The sequence below is a fragment of the Oryctolagus cuniculus genome, chromosome 15 (genome assembly GCF_964237555.1).
Source record: "Oryctolagus cuniculus chromosome 15, mOryCun1.1, whole genome shotgun sequence".
NCBI classification, from domain to species: Eukaryota; Metazoa; Chordata; class Mammalia; order Lagomorpha; family Leporidae; genus Oryctolagus; species Oryctolagus cuniculus.
Window position 1 is genome coordinate 30,331,864 of NC_091446.1, and position 12,125 is coordinate 30,343,988.

The following is a 12,125-nucleotide window of genomic DNA, read 5'->3' on the forward strand; positions in this document are numbered from 1 at the left end:
GGGCTGGTGCCATGGCTCACTTGGCTAATCCTTTGCCCGCAGCGCCGGCACCCCGGGTTCTAGTCCTGGTTGCTCCTTTTCCAGTCCAGCTCTCTGCTGTGGCCTGGGAGGGCAGAGGAGGATGGCCCAAGTGCTTGGGTAACTGCACCTGCATGGGAGACCAGGAGGAAGTACCCTGCTCCTGGCTTCAGATCGGTGCAGCGCTGGCTGTAGTGGCCATTAGGAGAGTGAACCAACAAAAGGAAGACCTTTCTGTCTCTCTCACTAACTCTGCCTGGCAAAAAATAAAAATAAAAATAAAAAAATAAAAAAGATATCATGGGGCCAGCGCTGTGGTGCAGTGGGTTAAAGCCCTGGCCTGAAGCACCCACATCCCATATGGGCACTGGTTCTAGTTCCGGCTGCTCCTCTTCCAATCCAGCTCTCTGCTATGGCTTGGGAAAGCAGTAGAAAATGGCCAAGGTCCTTGGGCCCCTGCACCCACATGGGAGACCACGAAGAAGCTCCTGGCTCCTGGCTTTGGATCGGCACAGTTCTGGCCGTTGCAGCCAATTGGGGAGTGAACTATCAGATGGAAGACCTCTCTCTCTCTCTCTCTGCCTCTCCTCTCTCTGTGTAACTCTTTCAAATAAATAAACAAATCTTAAAAAAAAAAAAAAAGTTATCCAAGGGTAATACTTGCTACAGTGAATGCTGAATAAAAAAGCTCCACTGAAAAAAAGGAACCAAAAGGGCATCTTATTTTGGCATTAAAAATTTTTTTAAAGATTTATTTATTTGAAAGTCATTGTTACACAGAGAGAGAGGAGAGGGAGAGAGAGAGAGAGAGATCTTCCATCTGATGGTTCACTCCCCATTTGGCTGCAGCGTCCAGAGCTGCACCGATCCGAAGCTAGGAGCCAGGAGCCAGGAGCTTCTTCCTGGTCTCCCATGCGGGTGCTAGGGCCCAAGGACTTGGACCATCTTCTTATGCTTTCCCAGGCCATAGCGGAGAGTTGGATCAAAAGTGGAGCAGCTGGGACTAGAACTGGTGCCCATATGGGATGCCGGCGCTTCAGGCAAGGGCGTTAACCCACTGTGCCACAGCACTGGCCCCTTCATTAAAAAATTTTGAAATCGGTGTCAGTACAGTGGCATAGCAGGTTAAGCCTGAGGTGCCAGCATCTCGGATTGAATGCCGGTTATCTCCGTGCTGATGGCCTGAAAAGGCAGTAGAAGATGGCCCAAGTGCTTGGGTCCCTGTACCTGTGTGGGAGACTGGATGAAGCTCCTGGCTTTGGATCAGCCCAGATCCAGCTGTTGCAGCAATTGGGGAGTGAACCAGTGGATGGAAGATCTCTCTCTCTCTCTCTCCCTCTGTAACTGCCTCCCAAGTAATTATTTTTAAAAAATTTTGAAACATGTGCATAGTTTCTCCACAATACATATTTTCCACAAACTTTTTGAAGACCCACTCATACAAAAATCTGAAGTCATGCCTCCCTATCCTCAAAATACTTGAAATATTGCTGATAAGGAACTTACACACATGAAATTATCAGTAATTTTTTAAAAGATTTATTTATTTATTTGAAAGGCAGAGTTACAGAGAGGCAGAGACAGAGAGGTCTTCCATCTGCTGGTTCACTCCCCAGATGACAACTGCTGGAACTGAGCTGATCTAAAGCCAGGAGCCAGAAGCTTCTTTCAGGTCTCTCACTTGAGTGCAGGGGTCCAAGCACTCAGGCCATCTTCTGCTTTCCCAGGCCATAGCAGAGAGCTGGATTGGCAGTGGAGCAGCTGAGACTTGAAATGGTGCTCATGTGGGATGCCAACACTGCAGGCCATGGCTTTTCCTGCTACAATACAGTGACGGCCCCTCAGTAAATATTTTTTAAAGATTTATTTATTTATTTGAAAGTCAGAGTTACACAGAGAGAGAAGGAGGGTCAGAGGCAGAGGCAGAGAGAGGTCAGTCTTCCATCACTAGTTCACTTCCCAAATGGTTGCAATGGCCGGAGCTGCACCAATCTGAAGCCAGGAGCCAGGACCCTCTCCGGGTATCCCACGTGGGTACAGAGGCCCAAGGACTTGGGCCCTGTTTTACTGCTTTCCAGGGTCACAGCAGAGAGCTGGATCAGAAGTGGAGCAGCCGGGACTTGAACCGGCACCCATATGGGATGCCGGCACTGCAGGTGGCAGCTTTACCCACTACACCACAGAGCTAGCCCTAGTACATATTTTAAAAACTAGACGTAAGCGGAAAAAATCAAGGTAGGGATTACTTTATGCTTCATATATTCATATTCACGTAGTGGAAGGTACAGAGTAAATGCTGGCTTTATCACTCAATGCCTGGAATCCTGGGAAAGGCTTTTAAACTATCAAAGATTAATACCAGAAAGCCAATCTGGGAAAAAGGAACCAACATTTAATGAGTGCTTACCATGTATCTGGTGCTTTAACATGAGTATATCACTTAAAATGGAGATGATAACATGGCCTGCTTTTGTCTCTAAGGAAGATCATATAGAGAAGTCCAAGCATGGGGGAGGGTCAGGCCAAAATTCCAAATATGTGCAAGTGCATATGATACTGAATTTAGGAACTTTTATATGCTACTCAAATCTGGGAATTTTTATGCTGTATCATTTTACTTTGTACCCTTAACATCTCATCCAGGACAGCATATATAATAAGTACATCATGATGAGAAAATGAAGTAAAAAGCAAAACAAAATCTTCCTTTTCATACTTGGCTATGGAATGCATTCAGGGTAAAAATAAGAGGCCATATCATAATAGAGTGGAAATTTTTATTTTATAAATGAAAAAGCAAAACGTTGCTATTGAATTGATCCTGAAGTCACACTCTAAATTCGTACCTTGCAGCTGAGTTTTCCCAGTTCACCACAAGCTAAGTCTGTCTGCAGAGAAAGCACAGACCAGATTTAATCATGATGACGGCAATGGCTGGCAAGATTAAGCAAAGGAAGTGATTGTATCCTGTTTCAAGTTCTTTTTCTTCTGGAAAACATTCTCCATGGCCATGTGAAGAGAAGTAAGTTAAAGCTGTCTCATAAGGAATTGTAGGTTATACTTCTACCTTTATCCAGAGATCGTCATGTGTCTCAGAGAGGTCTGGCTAAACCAGGATATTCTTTGCAATAGCATTCAAAGTCCTTACTTTGGTCACATCTGTTACCTTTACAGAATATTCTGAGCTAGAAAGCGAGGCTCCCATAGCAACAGAGGAATTTCTGCAAAAGAAATAAAGGAACAGATAATTTTGTAAACTGTTAAATGAGCCCTCTCATTTTATAGACTATTTCATGGCTCAAGAACAAGAGTAGGTCAAGAACCATGGACTACCATTTCATAATTTTCCTCATTAATTACTTGAAATACCTAATAGCTAAAACTATTAGATAGTATACTTGACTTTATATGTGGAAAAATAAGTTCTGAAGTTGCTTCTTTTCAAACTTCATTTTCCCTAACTTGTAAAAAGAGGCATTCAACTACTATTAAATTACAGGAACTTTTTCAAGTATAAAAGCCAACAAATAGTTTCAATTCCTTAATGGTGGTGTAATTTCAAGTAATTGAAAATAGAGATCAAAGGTGAAGGAAAACTGACTAAATATTAAAAGTAGTAGGAATGACAATGGTGATGACTCTTTTATCCTTAGACCACAGTTACTCTGCTGAAGCGAAGCAAAGGTGAATGGGCATATGTGCATAACTGACTCATTTGTAGCCTGGCTGTTGAATTAGTTTATTATTAACACATCTGAGTTTAGCAATAACTTAAGGATACACAGGTTCACCTAAGTTCAGAAGACTCTTTATTTTTTATTTTAAAAGATTTATTGATTTATTTATTTGAAAGTTAGAGAAAGAGAAATCTTCCATCTGCTGGTTTACTCCCCAGAGGGCTCCAATGGACTGGGCTAGGACAGGCGGAAACCAGGAGCCAGGAGCATCTTCTGAGTTTCCTACACAGCTGGCAGGAGCTCAAGCGCTTGGGCCATCTTCTGCTACTTTTCCCAGGCGGATTGGAAGAGGAGCAGCTGGGTTACAAATGGTATGCCAGTGTTGCAGGCAGCTTTACCTGCTATGCCACAATGCTGGCCCCAGGTCCTGCTACTTTAAGGCAGGACAAGAACAGTTTTAGAAATGCTTTTCAACTACAAAACAACTATAATAATTATACACTAATAACTACACTCCATTCACTAATCATGACATCAATTAAGAGAAGATTAATCTCATCCCTTCTTGTATTAATCAAAGAATACATTTTTACCGAAACTTCATTCCTGAGTCTCTAGCAGACCGAGCAGAACAGTGGAATTCTGTGGCCCCTGAACCCTCAAGGATCCTTTGTAGGTTTCTGTCTGTTATGCCACCCCCTGTTGGAAAGAGTAAGTGCCATGTTAAGGAGAATTTTTCACAAAATTTAATGAATAAAAATGACTTTTTTCTCTACTTAAAATCCTCATTCTTAAACTTCTCATTGATTTCAAGAATTATTCTTTCCCTACTGAGCTAAAATGAGATCAGAAAAGCCTACAGACCCTAGAGAAGAACTACAAAGGTCATAGAATCTATGAGTGTACGACGCAGTTTAACAATGCTGTACATTACTGACTAAATTTAAAAAGACTGCCCTGGGACCAGGAAAGTCATTGAGTTTTCCATCCCTACTCTGTTGCCCAATTAAAGCAAAATAAAACTAAAATGAGAAAGAAGCTGCAAAAGTATAACCTCAGAGATGTGTCTGAAAGACAGAACCTCAAAGATTCTCTCTCGCTTAGGATTCAAACTTCACTGGAAATGGAAATAATGCAAGGTGTTCTAGTTTACTTGGTTACAAGTTTCATTTTACAGAAGAATCGATTCTACTTTATTAAAACTATGCAACTAAGTACTTAATGATGGCTGATATTAAGGCCTTAAAAGTTCATGGAGGGGTAGACATTTGGCCTAGTTGTTTCAACAATAGTTAAGACAGCTGCATCTGATATTTGAGTACCTGGGTTTGAGTTCTGTCTCTGCTCCTGATTCCATCTTCCTGCTAATGAGTACCTAAGAGTCAGCTGTTGATGGCTTGGGTGGTTGTGTGGAAGCCTGGATGAATTCACAGTTCTGGCTTTGGCCTGGCCCAGCCTTGATGGCTACTGAACAAGCCAGTGGATGGGATCTCTCTCACTGTTTGCCTTTCTCTATAAATAAATAAAAATAAATAAATAAATTTTAGAAAGATTCATGGAAAATGTGTATTATGAAAAACCAACAGGGATTTCAAAAACTTCTGAACCAAAAATAAACTCACATTTTAATTCCATTTTCCAAGAACTTTCTGAAGTAACCTTGTATTTGTTTTGATAAACAATCTTTTAAGTATTTATAAAAAACCATAATCTGAATTGGTACAAATGGATTATAAATATGAAATTAGTGTACTCATCTTTATATCCTCATCTCCTAATATGTAGGATGCAGTCAATAAATATTTTTTAATGACATCAAATGTGTACTTTGTATTTCAAGCTATTCAAGTTGCTGAAATAAAGTGCCTTTACATATTCTGAGACTCATTCATTTGGTTTCTTTTTTTCTGAGTGGTGCAGTAATACTGCCCCTAAGAAGTAAAAAGCCCTAAGGCATCTGAGATTTCAGATTTAAAGAGGGGTTCTGGCTCACTACTGTAGCTCTTCACAGATGGGCAATCTTAGACAAATTATTTAATCTGTGGACCCTCAATTTCTTCATCAATTAAAAAAGGGATAACATAAGCATGTTGTAAGGTTTAAGAGATAAAGATGTTATTTCCCTCCGAAGAATAACAAACTACCTGCCCTTTGACACACAAGTTGCTCAGTGATTATTAACTTTACTGGTTATTTCATTTTCCAAACACAGCTTTATAGTTAAAAAAGGATCTCAGAAAACAGCTAGATCAATATTCTTATGTTTACAGTGAGAAAACTGGAGCTTAAACAAGGAGTCCCTCTAGAGGGCAAGTACTATGCCCTATTTACTTTTGTATTTCCAATGATGAATACTCATTAGGCATTTAGACTGACCTACAAATTTTTAATTGTTATTTAGATGAAACTGTAGTAATTTAAGTTTACTCTGTAAACTCTTTAAGTACATTACTTCAGATTCATTTCTATTTTCTGCCATAATTAGCATATTACATATAATTATATTTGACATATGATTAGTATTCACTTCATTAGGGCTGTTAAATAAATTCATCACAAATATTTCTATATATAAAACATACTCTGACTTAAAACTATCACTTTCTTGGGACTAGCACTGTGGCCTAGTAGGTTAAGCCTCTGCCTATGGCACTGGCATCAATACGGGCAATCAGTTAGTGTCCCAGCTGTTCCTCTTCTGATCCAGTTTCCTGCTAATATGCCTGGGGAAGCAGTAAAAGACGGCCGAAGCACCTGGGCCCCTGCAACCATGTGGGAGACCCAGAAGAAGCTCCTTGCTCCTAGTTTCTGATCAGTCCGGCTCCGGCCATTACAGCCATCTGGGGACTGAACCAGCTGATGGAAGACTTCTTTCTCTCCCTCTGTAACTGCCTCTCAAATAAATAAATAAATCTTAAAAACAAAATAAAGACAAAACTATCAATTTAAGGACGTAGCTTCTTGTATGATTTTGTGTCCTAAGTAGTCCTTGTGCACAGCAGATAACTTAATAGCTACAAATTAGGCAGAGGCACTCTAAGCTAACAGCTGTCTAATTCTGGGTATTAGTTGTCCAGACTAAATATATTTAGTCTTAAATGGAAACGTAGCAGACTCAGAGAGTCTCTAACATTCCTTGGCTAATCTATAAAGGGATTCAACTGGACAGACAACATGTTTTCTACGTACTTATGTTTTAGGGACTTGGCTATAGGTCAATGTCTTCCTAAGTATCTGACAATATCCCCTACATGGCTAGGGCTGGGCCAGGCTATAGCTGGGATCCAGGAACTCAGCTCAGGTCTGCCACATGGGTAGAATTACTGGAGCCACTATCACCACCTCCCAGAGTGCACATCAGCATAAAGCTGCAATCTGCAGCAGAGCTGGACTCAAACTCTAGGTACTCCAACACAGAATGTGGGTGTCTTAACCACAAGGCCAAGCACTAGCACCAACATGGCCTCTTTTTCAAAACTTTTTATTTTTTAAAGATTTATTTACTTATTTGAAAGTCAAGAGACAGTGACAATCTCCCATTTTCTGATTCACTCCCCAAATGGTCGTGACACCCAGGGATGGACCAAGGTGAAAGCCAGGAGCTTCATCTGGGTCTTTCACGTGGGTGGCAAGGACCCACATACTTGATTCATCTTCCCTTGCTTTTCCCAGGCACATTAGCAGGGAGATGAATTCAAAGAGCTGAAACAGGGACATGGACCTGTGCCTATAAGAGATAATGGCACCTATACCTGTTACACCACAATGTCAGCCCCCCAAAATCTTTATTGATTTTTCTTTATACTGGAAAGGCAGAGAGAGAAATCTTCCACCTACTGGTTCTCTCCCCAAATGCCTGTAAGATAGGGCTGCACCAAGCCGAAGCTAGGAGCAAGGTCTCCCACATGGATGGCAGGGACCCAAGTACTTGGGCATCACCTCCCAGGCTGAGCATTGGCAGCAGGGTGGAGTGGAAGTGGAGGAGCTGGGACTTGAACCTGGCACCCCATACTGGATGTGGGCATCTCAATCAGTGACTTAACTGCTGTGCTAAATGCATGTCCCAACGGCCCTCTTTTAAAAGTTGGTCTTGGGGCTGGCGCTGTGGCGCAGCAGGTAAAGCTGCCTCCTGCAGTGCCAGCATCCCATATGGGCACCAGTTCAAGTCCCGGCTGCTCCACTTCTGATCCGGCTCTCTGCTATGGACTGGGAAAGCAGTAGAAGATGGCCCAAGTCCTTGGGCTCCTGCACCCATGTGAGAAACCTGGCAGAAGTTCCTGGCTCCTGGCTTCAGATCGGTGCAGCTCTGGCTGTTGCAGCTGTCTGGGGGGTGAAGCAGCGGATGGAAGCCCTCTCTCTCTGCCTCTCTGTGACGCTGTCTTTCAAAAAAGTTGCCCTTTGTCTGGTTGTCTCCATTTTGAACACTGGTCAGTCTTGGCATCACTAGTAGTTAAGGTGACCAGAGATTGAATGCTTTTTGAGATGGTTCAATAAGAGGTATAGAGAATCACCCATTAGCATTTTTACCAAAAATAATTATCCAGAATCCAATCAAACCTTATGACCTATTAGATTACAGGAAATACAGACTAGAGGAACAAGCTAAACAATGTCAAGAGAAAACAGTAATCCAGAAAGTAGGACATTCTACACAGTAAGTAGTCCAACCTTTTTAAATGTAATTTTTTTTCTAAGAAAGTAGGAAAAAGAAAAACTTCTATATTGAAAGATATTAAGAAAGATAACCACATGAAATATTTGTTCCTTGAAGGGCTCCTAGTTTGAACAGAATAGCTAGAAAAAACATTTTAGGGCCAACTGGAGAAAGACAAGTACAGACTGAGTGTTAAATGGAATTTGGGAATTAGGGTTTACTTTGATAGGTGTGATAATGGTATTGTGGTTATAGTAAAATGTCTTCATTTTTTACAGATGCATAAATATCAAATGTCATATTTTTAACTTAAATTTCTCAGTGTTAAAAATAGGACTGTGGTAAAATGTAGAATCTATGGAATGGCATATGAGTATTCATTATGCTATTTTCTACCTTTTTAAAAAATATTGAAAAATTTAACGATAAAAAGCAAAAAAACTTAATATTGCCTTTCTATTTGTTTCACTCTGATTCTAGGTTGCTTTACCTAACTCTTTATAAACTGCCCCAGGGCTGGCATTGTGGTGTAGAAGGTAAAACCACCACATGTGATGCTAGTATCCCATACAGGCACTAATTCAAGTACTGGCTGCTCCACTTCTGATCCAGTTCCCTGGTAATGACCTGGGAAAAGCAGCAGAAAACAGCCTAAGTGCTTGGGCCCTTGTATCCATACCTGGCACAGCACTGGCATTGTGGCCATTTACGGAGAGATAGAACATCCCTCTCTCTGTGTTACTCTTACCTTTCAAAACATGAAATAAATCTTAAAAAAAATAAAAATGTCCTCATCTATTCATTTCTACTTAATTGATCTGGTTATCATCAGAAGCATATGATCAAATTATTCTGGGTACAAGAAAGAAATCTAGTGATATTTTTAAGCACAGAGAATATTATGTTGTCTAAACACTTATATCCTGTTAACAATTAGGATATCTGGCCCTAACATAGCAGCATCAAACTTGGGCTACCTTACCAGAGATGAATATCCAAACTCATAAAATTTTACCCCATGGGAGTACAAACAGAGAAACTCCAATCCCAATCTACTTCCTGTGTGCTCCTTGCTCAGCTAATTTTTTAGAATGTTCTCTGTAACTAAATTTTAAATTCCAACATGGATCTCCCAAATATTTTAATTAAGCTCTTTATTCTTCTCACTAAACACTATGTACTAATACTTTCTCCCACATTCCTTCCTCCTTTGCCCTTCCTCCCCTAGAGTTCAGTTTTATACTGGCAAATGGGTAGATAAATACCTGGCATTACCACAATCCTGCCTTTTGCCTGAAAAAAAGAAAAAGAATAAACAAGTAAATTTTAATATCTTTCTCTTAAGTGGGACAATATGGCAGTGAGAACAGAAACATGTATCAAAGTACATTAAATTTTAAAATCACCACTAATGTTTAATTTTCATCTTCTCTAGGAGCTGCTTGTGATGCTGATGTCCCATATCGGGGTACAGGTTTGAGTCCTGGCTGCTCTGTTCCCTGTTAATGTGCCTGGGAAGGCAGCAGATGATGGCCCAAGAACTTGTGCCCCTGCCACTCATGTGGGAGACCAGGGTAGAGTTCCTGGTTCCTGACTGTGGCCTGGTCCGGCCCTGGCTTTACAGCCGTTTGGGGAACAAACGAGTGGATGGAAGATCTCTCTCTGCAGCTCTGCTTTTCAAATTAATTAATCTATCTATCGATTTCTTTGGATCTTGAGCAAGTAAGATGTCCAGCAAATTAACTTTCTACTCAGAAAGAAATTTTATCATATTGCTTTAAAGACTCATACTATTATGAACAGAATGAATAGGATGATATAATATAAATATTGAATAAGCATACCACGTTAAGAAAAGCCTTACTGAAAAATAATACTAATTTAAGTTGCTAGTATGCAAAGGGGTAGATGTAAATGAATATAAAAAAGATTTCACTAGGGGAAAAAAAGAGCATAGCATAATGTACTAAATTCCCTAGTTTAGCATATCAATTAAAAATCATAGGCCCAGGGCCAGTGCTGTGGTATGGTATGGCAGTTAAAGCCGCCACCTGTGGTGCCAGCATCCCATATGGGCACCAGTTCAAGTCCTGGCTACTCTACTTCTGATCCAGCTCTCTGCTATGGCCTGGGAAAGCAGTGAAAGATGACCATAGTGCTTAGGCCTCTGCACCTGCGTGGGAGACCTGGAAGAAGCTCCTGGCTCCTGGCTTCGGATTGGCACAGCTCTGGCCATGGTGGCCACTTGGGGAGTGAACCAGCAGATGGAAGACCTCTCTATCTCTGCCTCTGCTTCTCTGTAGCTCTGCCTTTCAAATAAATAAACAATAAATAAACCTTTTTTTTTTTTAAGATTTATTTATTCATCTGAAAGTCAGAATTACACAGAGAGGAGAGGTAACTCTTTCAAATAAATAAATCTTAAAAAAAAAAAAGACAAAGAAGGCAGAATAAAAGTTTTTCTTCTTTCATACGGTGAACAAAAATAAGTTCCCACTCCCAGAGAGCTTACCTAGTCAAGAAAGACAAATATATTCGTATAATAAAAATTTTAGGTAGCAATGAAACCAAGTCCCTATCCCTAAAACCTTTCATGTGGACTTTATCAGACACTAGCTGTGCTTTTTTAGTTCAGTTTCTCTGATTACCAGTCAAGTTTTTACCAAAGATTAACACATTAAATTAAGGGAGTGGTACACAGGTCAGGCCAGATCTACAGGGCTCCAGATCTCAATAGTCCTCAGCACTCCTTGGGCCCCTGCACCCACGTGGGAGACCTGGAAGAAGTTCCAGGCTCCTGCCTTCAGATCAGCCCAGCTCCAGCCATTGCCACCACTTGGGGAGTGAACTAGCAGGTGAAAGATCTTTCTCGCTCTCGCTCTTGCTACCTCTCTGTAACTCTGCCTTTCAAATAAATAAAATGAAGAAAACAAAACAATAACCTCCAAACTGTGAGAAAACTGCTCCTGCTTATCTAAAACACTTTTTCTGGTGTTTACTGTGTAATAATAAAGGAAAATTTATGGGCTCGCACTGTCGCACAGAGGGTAAAGCCACCATCTGCAGTGCCAGCATCCCATATGGGCGCCAGTTCAACTCCCAGATGCTCCACTTCCAATCCAGCTCTCTGCTATGACCTGGGAAAGCAGTGGAAGATGGCCCAAGTCCTTGGGCCCCTGCACCCATGTGGGAGACCTGGAAGAATCTCTGGGCTACAGATTGGCCCAGCTCAGCCATTGTGGCCAGCTGGGGAGTGAACCAGTGCAGTGGATGGAAGACCTCTCTCCCTCTCTCTCTCGCTGCCTCTGCCTCTCTGTAACTCTACCTTTCAAGTAAAGGAATAAAATCCTAAAAAAAAAAAAAAAAAAAAAAAAAAAAAGGAAAATTTACTGTCACGGATTATATAAATTTTGACTAAAATTTGACCACACTGGAACACTTTAAGAGTCCTTAAAACCTGCAGAGCTTGCGTTTCCCATGCCTATCTATGTTACTCATATTCTGCTCTGAATAAATCCTTTATTAATGTTTTTAGAGAGCTTGATTACTTCCATTGATGGGGGAAATGTTGTATTAACTTGTTCCAAGTAGAGGCGTTCCAAAACAAGATAAATTATATATATATATATATATTTTTTTTTTGACAGGCAGAGTGGATAGTGAGAGAGAGAGACAGAGAGAAAGGTCTTCCTTTGCCGTTGGTTCACCCTCCAATGGCCGCCGCACCGCGCTGATCCGAAGGCAGGAGCCAGGTGCTTCTCCTGGTCTCCCATGGG

At 41.1% G+C, this 12,125-nt stretch overlaps 1 protein-coding gene across 9 annotated transcripts in view; it reads right to left on the reverse strand.

The window, feature by feature from the left end:
* Positions 1–2,778: 2,778 nt before the first annotated feature.
* CUTC (cutC copper transporter) overlaps positions 2,779–12,125 on the reverse strand; it is a 33,671-nt gene continuing 24,324 nt past the window's right edge. For 6 of the 9 annotated variants that reach the window (XM_002718638.5, XM_070057425.1, XM_070057423.1 and 3 more), the window contains 3 exons: positions 9,615–9,642; positions 4,289–4,394; positions 2,779–3,239 (listed from right to left, as the gene is read on the reverse strand). In XM_002718638.5, coding sequence (XP_002718684.1) covers positions 3,125–3,239; positions 4,289–4,394; positions 9,615–9,642 — 249 coding nt within the window. In that variant the 3' untranslated portion in view covers positions 2,779–3,124. The remainder of the gene's footprint in view (positions 3,240–4,288; positions 4,395–9,614; positions 9,643–12,125) is intronic. The other 3 variants (XM_070057424.1, XM_008270322.4, XM_008270323.4) reach the window with 2 other exon arrangements.